This window comes from Typopeltis vanoorti, chromosome 7, assembly GCF_054136105.1.
Source record: "Typopeltis vanoorti isolate ZY-2024b chromosome 7, IOZ_Tvanoo_1.0, whole genome shotgun sequence".
In the NCBI taxonomy this organism is placed as follows: Eukaryota; Metazoa; Arthropoda; class Arachnida; order Uropygi; family Thelyphonidae; genus Typopeltis; species Typopeltis vanoorti.
The window spans coordinates 36,991,452-37,003,459 of NC_143555.1; the positions used below are offsets into that span (position 1 = coordinate 36,991,452).

At 33.8% G+C, this 12,008-nt stretch overlaps 1 protein-coding gene across 2 annotated transcripts in view; it reads right to left on the minus strand.

The window, feature by feature from the left end:
- Positions 1 to 12,008, minus strand: part of LOC150104591 (lysosome-associated membrane glycoprotein 5-like) — a 94,068-nt gene that overhangs the window by 21,589 nt on the left and 60,471 nt on the right. For both annotated transcript variants that reach the window (XM_090395798.1, XM_090395799.1), the window contains 2 exons: positions 10,956 to 11,075; positions 9,637 to 9,733 (listed from right to left, as the gene is read on the minus strand). In XM_090395798.1, coding sequence (XP_090251924.1) covers positions 9,637 to 9,733; positions 10,956 to 11,075 — 217 coding nt within the window. The remainder of the gene's footprint in view (positions 1 to 9,636; positions 9,734 to 10,955; positions 11,076 to 12,008) is intronic.

Genomic DNA, 12,008 nt, shown 5'->3' on the forward strand with positions numbered 1-12,008 from the left:
TACGATTAATTAATGGAAGTTATAATTATATGATATGGCATTATATGATACTCTGGCATAAATCTCAGGTCAGGTCAATACTTGATTACCGTTCACAATTTTGTCACTGAGATTTTTAATGGGTTTCAAAGGAATCGAAGTGCAAAGGAGATTCCGCAAATCCGTGGAGTGAAATGTTATAAAATTGATATTAGTTGTAATTTGTTCATTTTATCTACTGAGAGAGAGAGAGAGAGAGAAATCCATATGCTGATTCAGGGAATTTATAAAGTATATAACAACGAACTGGTTGCATTTGGCTGAACCAGGCTCTACTAGAGAGTTGATGGTTGGTTGTTGTTTTAGATTATGCAAAGACTAAGGCTATGAGCAAATGTACTGCATCGTGTTCTGTGATCTCATACAGAAGTAGAAGGAGGATTCTTGCATGAGACCGAATAAATCAATTTTAACTAAAAAAAAGTCCTTCATACGTTCCTTGCATTTCAACAAACCCAGAGATGTTCTACCAAATTCACCATTATTGACTGATCCTGCAGGATACAAGAAAAATTTGGTCAAGAATCTTCTTCTTTGGCATTACAGTCCCATGTCCTCCGTTCAATGTTTAATTGTCTCTGAAGTGTTGTATTCTTAAGACCGGTTTGCCTGCTTTGCGGGAGGAAAAATCCCAGATAAACTGGGGAGAAAACCCTACTGTCCACACCGAAGACCGATTAAGATCGTTTAATTCCACTAATTTTCTGAACATATTTACTCAATGATCTCTCTCTCTCTCTCTCTCTCTCTTTCTCTCAATCCTTGCAGCATGGCGGATGTAATTCGAGAATGAAATGTCTAAACGTATTGTCGCACTGGTTAATAATAATTTTTAATAATAATAATAATAATAATAATAATTTATAAAAGATCGCGTTATATTCTATAAACTGAGACCAAGACCACTTTAGTCAAGTTTAAAAAAAAAGATAGTAAAGTTTAGAATGTTATATTTAAGATATAATATAAAAATATAAACATCGAAACAGCGCCGTTTATTAAGAAATTTTCCTTGAATGTATTCAAATTATGAGAAATAACTAATGTATGAGCATCATGTCTTATATTTTCGAAATGGTTCAGGTTCAAATTACTTTGTTTTTGCGGTAGAAAAAAATTCTGCTATCGATTCACCTTCAGACAAATAGGTTCTTATAAATGTCCTTCACACAATAGATGGGATTCGAATTCAGATGTTATTCTCTCGTTCGTTACTCTCTGGATGGAGAGTAATGAATGCGTTACGAAGATTCTTAGTACAGAAAAGTAAAATTATATTGAACTAACTATAATGCACTTATACACTTTGAAAATTACCAAATCAATTTCCTGCATATTTTATTTGCAATTCACCTCCCAGATGAGTCTTTGACTCCATGAGGTCTTGGGGTAATAATAATAATAATAATAATAATTTAGTTTCTAATTTCTAATTTGCAAATCAGATTTGCAAAAAAAACAAGTATAAAATAACTAATGGGGTCATATCAGTCGCTAAATAAACTGCCATAAAGAAAAAAGGCAACTATGAGATGAGCAGAGTTTTTTTTTTTTTTACATTGTGATCAATAAGTTAATATTTGTATGGATTTAAATACGTTTTTTTGACATTATCCAAAGCTTAGTAGAAAAATAACAAACAAACGAACGAAATGCAGTGATAATTAAAAGATTAGATCGCATGAACACTTGGTAGTAATGTCTTTTTTTTTTTTTTTAAATTCTTTTCTCAAAAGGAGAAAGTTTGACGCTTCGTGGGTAAAGCACCGCCATCGCTATCTCCAAGTGTTTTTTTAGCACCGAAAATGATACCATTTAGGAATTGATAAAGAAACCCCCCCCCCTCTCTCCCACCAAGCAACGAGTTTCCGTTGCTCACTCAGTATCGACGATGAACCTTGGCTGAGGAGACATGAGTTCAAATCACATCTAGGAGGCGAAACTCGATTCACTATAATTGAAAATTATGTCACACCGTGCACTAAGGAAGTGAATCGCGTCGTCAGCTAAATGCAATTTAAATCTTTGCCAATTGTTTTGGTGACTAAATTTTCATATTTGTTTTTTCTTTCTTAACTCGATTTCTGTTCTTTGATTTCATCCTCCAAATACTTCCACTAATTAATTCCACTAATAATTTCACTGTTTCCACTAATAATTTGAGACTCCTGCGACTCCATTTACATGTTTAGCTCAGGAGTTTCAAACTCAAACGCAACAAAGAGCCAGTCAATTAGATGTATATCTGACGCTGGCCGTATTCAATATTATTCTGTGAACCAAAACATAAACTAAAAAAAGAAAGGTCTAACAAAGGCCCTTTTGTTGCCGGGCCTTTACGACTTAAGTAAACAGTTACACCACCATTTAAATTTTTAATTTATAACTATTTTTATTTTTAAATTTTAAAAATATAACAAGTTTAGAAAATATAAATTCAATTACATTTCATTCATACTTTAAGAAAATTATTTAAATACACAATTTTGAGTTACAAAAATAAAGATTTATATCTACGAGCCTTTTTTTTTAAATTTGTTTTTGATCCTAAAACTGACATCCTTTCCTCTTTACTAACTTGTCAATATCTTTTTCGTTTCGTGTTGCAAGATGAAGTATTGCATTTAATCTAGAATGTTTTATCCGTGAGCAGAACTTTGACTTATTAAGTTTCATAATTGAAAATAATTGCTCACATACATAGGTGCTTCCAAAGATTGACAACATTTGTTTGCAATAAATTTTATATTTGGGATATTTACTGCCGAGGTATTTATAAAATTTGGTATGCCAACTTCGTTATATTTATTTTTTAGTTCACTATTGCACTGGAGTTCAATTACTTCCATTTGTAATTCTTCGTCAACATTTTCATTATTAATTAAAAAAGGTGAACTTAATAATAATAATTCATTTTCAAACTGGCTGAAATCAGAAAATCGTTTTCAAATTCAATTTTCAATTCTTCAATTTGAGGAATGTAATTTTCAGCATCATTATTATTTCGATAAATTGATTTAAGTGTAGGAAAGTCGGCTAAATTATTCTTTGCCAACTGGGTTTGCCAAAGATAGAGTTTTTCCAAAAATGACTTAATTGAATCATACATATGACATATCAACTGTTCACGTCCTTGCAGAGCAGTATTCAAAGTGTTTAAGTGGCTTGTTATGTCAACTAAAAAGGACAAGTCTTTGCATCAATCTGCATCAGTGAGCTGGGGGATCAGTTTTACTTTGGATGAAGTAAACATGTCAATTTCTTTTAAGATTTCAAAATATCTTTTTTAAAACGACGCCACGACGAAGTCATCTAGCCTCCGTATAATATAGCAAACTGCTGTATTGTGAATCCAATTCATTCAACAAAGCATTGAATTTGCCTTTAGTAGCAGCAGGAGAATGTATGGCTGCATCTGGTTAAAATCTGAAGCTAATTTCATCATTTCGAGAAAATAAAACATTGTTTATTTCCCAAATTGCGGTTAATAGAATGCGATTTAATATTGAATTATCTAACATAGTTTCAGTTCTGTGGTCGATTTTCCTCAGAATTTTTTCCCAGAAACAGTTAAAACTCGAGTGTCCATGAGGGAAAAACCTTGCATCAAAAACAGACTAGCACTTGAACCTCTGAAGAAACAAAAGTTCTATAAATAATATAAAAAAAAAAAAAGAAAAGAAAGAACCAAAGGCTTGGTTTCGATTCTATAATGGCTTTTCTTCTCGCCATCTAGGGTTATTGGAAACATCATCATGACGATATAAAGGTACCTTCCTGATTTCATTTACCTCCCCTAATTGTGAGGAAAGACAATATGTTTAAATGTCACCTTGTTAAAAAAATACGGATATATGATCTCACGCTTTTCAGTGAATTTTTTTATACAAATTTCATTGCAAATATTTTGTGCCAAATTTATTAACACGGATGGTTACCGCTGTACCTTAGACTTTCTGCTTTATCCCACTCTCTTTACTTATACACAGTGGTGAGCTATAATGGGCTCGCGCGAGCCCTTTGTTAATTTTTTATCAAATTTGCGAGCCTATTGTTCTTCTTGTTTAATAATCTTGTAGAACTAGAAAATACCACCGTGGAATGTATGCATGCTACTATAATTGCTACTTTAAATTCATATGGATTTTCTGATAACTATTTAAAAAATCATTTCATTGCCTTTTGTTCTGATGGAGCTAGTGTAATGTTAGGAAACAAATCAGGTATTGCAATCAAACTTCTACAAAAATTTCCCTAAACGTTGTGATTTGGCATTGCGCTCATCGTTTACACTTTATGATTGATATCCTACAGGAATTATCATATCTGCCAAAAGCTCTACAAAGTCGCAATATATGTATTATAAGGGCTAAGTTAGGCCTTTTTTTTTATTTTTTTGCTTTACGATGCGAGCCCTTTGTTAAAATTTTCATAGCTCACCACTACCTATACATTAATAAACGTTCTCTCACTAATCTCAAATTCATTTCATAGTTTTTTTGATACAAGTTCATTCCATTTGTCTTAATTGGAACACATCATACCGTGCTCAAATTATTAGAACATTCTTACTCATATGAATGATGCACTTTGGTTGGAAAGAAGCTTATAAGATGTTTTCAAGTGAAGGGGAATTAGCCGAGATGAAAGAAGCATTAAGTCTGGCAACTACCAGACAATGAACTGATTCGTAGTCTTCGTCTTAGTTGCTTCTTGCAAGAAGCAACTAAGACGAAGACTAAGTTGCTTCTTGCTTCTTTTTTTTTTTTTCTTTATGCAAGAAGCAACTTAGTCTTCGTCTTAGTTGCTTCTTGCATAATTCCAAAACAATCAAAGCATTTCAAACTAATGCTTCATGTTTCCATAATAAGCATTTTTTAAACCATAATTTGCTTATCATGTTCAAGTAAACCGAGAATAATCTAGTGAGTTTCGAAGCTGCTAAAACATGGTTCTGCCTTATTTCTCCTAAGATCTCGTTTCAGCCCATTTTACTTTTGATAATTTTCAGATCAGTAACATAATATATATCATCGGCTGGCTAACACACTTAACTTCCTGATATAAATGCATCAAATCGCTATCCTTCTCAGCTTTCAAAAAAACTCTGTGCCCTCTTCCGTTCAAGACGCTACCTCTCATCTGTAAAACTCCTACCATCAAATAAATCCTAACTGCACAAAGCCTTATGATGTCATATTTCGAGTCGTGCACCAACCTGAAAAATACTTGATGCTGTACAGAAGATGGCAATCCGCTTAACGGAGAGTGTCTGTATTACAGACTCCCTCTACTCACCTCATAGATCCTCTATTTCTGCTTTATGTCTTGCTTTTAGGTATTTTCATTGGTTCATTTCCATCGAATTGAAGGCAATTGAAATTTCAACATCGTACATACAATAGTTCACCGGGTCAAACTTATCGAATCATTCCTCATCACCCCATTTTTCATTCGGTCTATCTATGTTCTTTGAAATAGCCCCCTCCATTCCATATACGAGGGTGGTCTGAAAAGTTCTCGGCCTCGACCATAGATGGCAACACTATCGGAAGGATGTTTTTTTTTTTTTTCTAGTACATCTGTCATAAGCAATCTGTGAAATTGCAAGTCATTCTTTCAAGTACTGTAGTTTGTTTTATACAGCTGTCTGAAGCAAAAGTGTTGTATGAATCCCTTGAAATGAATAAAATTGAGTATTGTGAGGTTATAAAATTCTTTGTAAAAAAGGGTTTAACTCCAAAAGTATTCATTCGAAGTTCATAAAAGTTTATGAGCACTCTTCTCCTTCGTTTTCGACAATTATGAAATGGACTTCCGAGTATAAGATTGGTACGTGGCCGTACCAGTCTTGAAGATGATCCACGTGAAGGACGTCCAAAAAGTGTAACAACACTAGAAATCTTTGATGAAGTGCACGATATGGTATTGGATGAACCGCCAGTCAAAGTGCGTGAAATTGCTGAGAACTATACACATTTCAACAGAATGTTAGGATATATTTGCATGAAGAATTGCAGATGAAAAAGGTTTGCACAAGATGGGTGCCGCGCTTGCTCACAGCAAAAATAAAAAGCTCTCGCATGAAAATCTTTGAACAGTGCTTGGAGCGTTTTAACAAGAATAAGACTGATTTTGCGCGTCGATTTATTATTATGGAGACTTGGATTCACCATTAAACACCAGAATCCAAACAGCAGTCAAAACAGTGGACAGAAGCCGGTTATTCAGCGCCAAAGAAGAATCACAAAGTCGGTTCCATCAGCAGGAAAGGTATATTTGGCATCGGTGTTTTGGTATGCTAAAGGTATTTTGTTTATTAATTATCTTGAAAAGGGTAAAACACTAACTGGAGAATATTATTTCGATCTTTTAACCAGACTAGACGAAAAAAATCGTGAGAAAAAACCCGGTTTGCAGAAGAAAAAAATCATCTTTCATCAAGACAATGCACCTGCCCACAAAAGTGTTTTGGCAATGGGAAAATTAAGGGATCTGCACTATGGATTGTTGGGACATACACCCTACTCCCCAGATTTTGCTCCCTCTCACTTCTATCCCTTCCGAAAACTAAAACTCTTCCTCGCTGGTCAGCGTTTTTCTTTGAAGCAAGAAGTGATTGCAGCTGTAGAGGGGTATTTTGTAGATCTTACTGAGAACCACTACAGGGACGGGATAATGGCACTGGAGCATCGCTGGAATAAATGTATTAGTCTTAAGGGAGATTATGCTGAAATATAAAAATAATTTTGATATTATAAATTGTTTTTTTTCTATTAAGCCGAGAACTTTTCAGACCACCCTCGTAACTCAATGACTATGACCTCCAAGATGTTGAAGAAACGCATCAACAGATTCCTTCATCCTCTGCAATTATTTACCGATGCACAACACTGTTATCGGTTTTGCGGCCTCCCATGATTCGCTCGCTCACGTACGCACGCACACATTGGAACATATTGCTTACTTCCACAAAAAACAAGCTAGCTTATGAAAGCATGCAGTTGGGACAAAATATATTCTTCTCCTTTCCTAGTCTGCTTAGGCCATGATTTTTAAACATCACGAATAATCCTTCACAATATCTAAATGGGATCTGAGAACAGAGACGCTCTATTTCTTTCACGATGCTCTTTTGCAAGTAGTATGATGTACAGCCATTTACAAAAAAAAAAAAAAAAAAAAAAAGAAGAGAAAAAGACTTCCACTACAAAGCACTTGAGCTAATTATACACCATACTTACTTTTTTAATATTTTTTTCTTTGTTTAAATTCAGATTCTTTCTTTTCACGCTTCAGGTAATTAATTTTCTTTTGAGTTGTGCGAATTCTGAAGATTGTTTTGACAGTAGTAACTGGATTAATGCTGTGGGCATGAATTAAGACGCGCTATTTCTGCCAACAAGTTTTATTGGCTGTCACCATAAATAAATGCAAATTAGTAAAAGAGTAAGAAATTTTAATTAAAATATTTTAATGGATTTGAAAATACGTTTTAAGAAAAATTAAAAATCAGTTCATTCCCTTGAGTGGAAACAATTTAAATAATTATACAGCAATTTGTAGTTTTATTTTGGTAGCAGATAGACATTTACTTAAAAGCACTGTTAATTGGCTGGAAAATCCCAACAGAATTTAAAACTTGTTTACGCAGTTAATAATAATTATCGTATGATGTACAATGGCCGTGAGTCCCTTTACGGGGAGGTACGTCACCATCTCACCCCCCCCCCCGAATCAGACCTATGGCTGGGTCAGTATTCCTGACTGTAATCTGTGTGTTCACGGGGTTTGCCTGCTTGCGGGATGAAACCCCCCAGATAAACTGGCGGAAAAAACCCTCCTGTCCACGCCCAAGACTGGCTAACTTGGCTATGGCTGAGGAAGATCCTTAAGCTCCTCACGTCTCCTACTAGAATCGAACCTAGGACACTCCTTCTCCAGGCATATGGTTGCGAAGCACAAAGCCACTTGCAGTTAATACAATAGCATTCTTACTCACAATCTGTAAGCAACGCTTCCCCCTTTCTTTTAACGCAGATATTAAATCTGCGCTAAAAGAAATAAAAACGTCTAAAAGAATATTGTGCAACTCCATTGCACAATTGAAACGTTGATAGAATATTTTTTTCTAATAAATATTCAGTAGAACGAAGAACGAATCAGGATGGAAATATTCATGCTTGAAGTCATCCTACAAATATTAGTTAATTATAATATGGACTATAAATTTGTTTAGAAAAATAATGAACTTATGGAAGAAAGCCGAAACGTGTGGAAAAAAAAAAGTTATGAATACCATCCATGTTTGGTTTCTTCTTAATTCTTTTTTAAAGGAAAATATATTTGAGTATTTGGCAAATACTCAATATTAACCTGATTAATATTGAGTATTATGGGTAATAATATTATAATATAATATAATAATAATAATAATAATAATAATAATAATAATAATAATAATAATAATAATATAGTTAATAAACCTGATTAATATGGAATATTAACCTGAGAGGTTAATGTATTTACTCCTCAACTAACAGGCTGCGGGTTCGAATCACGCCTTTGGCATGGATGTTTTTGAATGACTTTAGATGGAAGTAGTTCATGTGAAATCACTATTCTTCTTTGAAATACTCAAAGTGGTTTGAAAAAGTCCCATGTTTTGTCTCTTTTATTCACTTTACTTGTATGTCATGTTCGTGACATTTATGCGCCTGCGATTCACATAAAGAATAAAACAACAACAACAAACTAAATTCCAGTTACTTGTTACAGGATTACTCATCATTGCTTCCTGATGATTACATGAGCCGGAATTCGATCATCCTTGAGAGTATAATATGATAAGATAACAATGACGTGGACTGCTTAGTTTTTTTGTATGGTGTGTGTGTGTGGGGGGGGTAGGGTTACAATCTCGTGGGTTTATGTCAAACTCACAGGAGAAGTTGCATAACACCTTAGTTCGGTGTGTAGGAAAATTTATTATTACTATTAAACAAACCATTCATGATTTTGCTGCTTTAGGATGATTTCTGAGAATATTCCAGGCGGTTTTCTTCTGCACATCTGTCCTTCGTATCTATTACCTGCATGGATTATGTGCCCAGAGTGTCAAATATCTGTTAATTAAAAGCTATTTCTCTTTTATAAAAAGAAACATTAAAATGTTATCAGATTAATTATTGTTAAATAATTACAGTATGATGCATATAATATAATGGATACCGTATAAGATATATTTATCATTACTGATATTATTATATAATAGTGATAATGTTTATATTGATCCACACACGAGAGATCACAAATTGCAACATAAAGAAGAGGATGTTCCAAAGAAAACAGAAGTAGAATGAATGAAGATAAGAAGGTCGGTTCATGTTCAGAGTTGTTTCTCTAGTTCTTACATTGTTAGAATAAAGTGAAGGAAGTTCGGTAGAGCAATACTCATGAAAGTACCTATAAAAAGACATAATGTAGAAACAACGCCTATGAGTAATTGGAGAGGAGTTATCTATTAGACGGATTGCCCTCTTTCGTATATAATATAAATGTAATGAAGAAAATAATAAAGAATGAAATACTTTTTACCATTGGTCGCACCATCAAATAAAGGTCCTTGGGTGTCGTAAAACAGTTCAACTGAGCTAACAGCCCAAGTCTCAGGTTGTTTGCCTTCATTCGGTACCTGGAAATAGAGCAACCACAAGCATTTTAAGAAAATGAGTTTTATTCTAAATTCACAAGTTTGGCGTTTTAAGTTATTACAAAATAATTAGAATTGTATTTCTATACTTTCTTTACGGCGGAAAATTTTGAACATCTAAAAATAGAGCTATACGAATTTGTAGTTTTTCTATCTTTTTCTAATTTTCAATTCCAATTTTCGTCGTTGGTTTTTAAATTTTAATCTCAGCTACTGAAAGTTAGAAAACCTAGGAACCCGTTGTGGAAAATCAAGATATGATTCTCAGTGCTTTTCCAAGCCATTTTAAGCTTCCGCTAAAAAGCAAATCGCTTACCATCATACGTTCAAAAACATGCATGGTGTTGTCAGATTCAAACCTACAACCTGTTAAGCTGCAAAGTAGAGAGACACTATCCACTCTACGACTGAAGAGAGTAAGTTTGTATTTCAACAACCAGGGGCACCATTACCTCATTTAATTTAATTTATACTTTTACAATACGCTGCTGATTGGAAGTGAAATTAGCTTAGCTTTTTGTTATTAAATAGCATTACAAATTTAAAGAAAAAATACCAGGCTGTCGTTTCCTTTAAAATTATTTTTAATTGCGGAATTTAGGTTTTGTATATAAATATGTCGTGTTTAAGGAAAAAAAAACAACTAGTAAACTGAGTTGATGTTTCCGAAGTTCGAATTTCTCAAGAAGCCACTGCAAATAAACAGATGTTAAAGCTTAATTCATTAAGTAATTTTAAATTTTAATCAAAGTTCATCAGCACTTTAGTTTAACGCTGTTAACAGAAGAACATGTTGAAGGAGAATAGATTTCTTAATAACTGCAATTCATTCAAGTTAAGTATTTAATGGCAGTTTGTTCGTCAGAGATTTATATTTTTATGTGATTCCCATCCATGCAAGGTTCTAAATCTATAGAACCATACGGATTAAGCGTTAGATAATCAGAAAACTCTGCTCTGGAGACCAAGTATGGAATATTTAAAGTCACGTCACACATTGTTTGAAATAATGCATCATTGATAGCATTTTTGATGTGTGAAAAATATGGAATTAAAACTTATTTGAGACTTTAGCCTAAATATTAGTAGCACGTCATTATAGTTATATATATTTATTAGAATATTACGCATGAAATATTACTGGAATATTACTATTGTTTAACAGTGAATACAATGTGAATGACCTTTGCATCAGAACCGTTACCTTGGTGAAGAGGATGATAAACCGAAAACCAGGCCAAGTGAGTTGTAAAAGTGGATCTTGATTTGCCGAACCGCATCTGCCTTTGCTATCGACGTCTAGAGGAAGATGTACTGTTACTACCTGCAATAGACGAAAAGAAGATAAATTCGTCACTTATTAATATTCAACAACCATAGGTAGTATATGAAACAGCAGAAAAGACAGATATTTGATTGAAAGCAATGTTAATAATATAGGTCAGCACATTGAAAATCGTGTGTGTGGTCCAGGGGATCCAGATTCTGATGAATAAAACATTATTTCCTGTGAGTTCAATCACTACATTAATTTCTGTGGCTCTCGCAAGTTGTTGTTTTAGTTTAATTATTATTATTCTCATTATAATTGTAACGCGCCACACATCCAGCGGGAATGAGTGACGCGGCTGTCGCTTACACCGTCGAAATGTTATTATTCCATTTTATCTGCCTTTAATGTAATTATCCGCTTGTTTTCGGCTCCGCCAGCACCAAAATTTTCCCTATCGGCGACTTTTGGTACTGAATATTTTTTTCGCGGAAATCATCTCCCCATGCCTTCAAAAGTCTCAATATAAAATTTGGTCTCATTCCGTTTATTGGTTTTAGATACAGATGCCTCCAAAGAGGGAAAGTTGTTTTATGGCCACCCTGTATTAATAGATGAGAACTGCAAACAGGTAAACTCGTAACTTTTTTTTTTTTGCCGTGTAATGAAAAGCTAGAAGAAAGAGAAAAGATATTTACTGTAAAGATGAATATTTTTATGTGAAAGAAATGCTATAGAAGGGAGAATTAAAATTAAAGGAAAGCTACTTCGTCTACTTCGGAGTAGGAATATGAATATAAGCGACAGTAAGTGTAAAAGCAATTCGATTAATAAAAGATGAAAATCTGAAACCTATATTGTTACTTTCCAGTTGAGGCAGGTGGCACTGATATGACTCATGTCGGGAAAAACCATCATCATATTACAAACACATTGCCTTTCTTCACAGACCTGGCGCCATTTCAGCAAACCTTTATTTTACTTTTT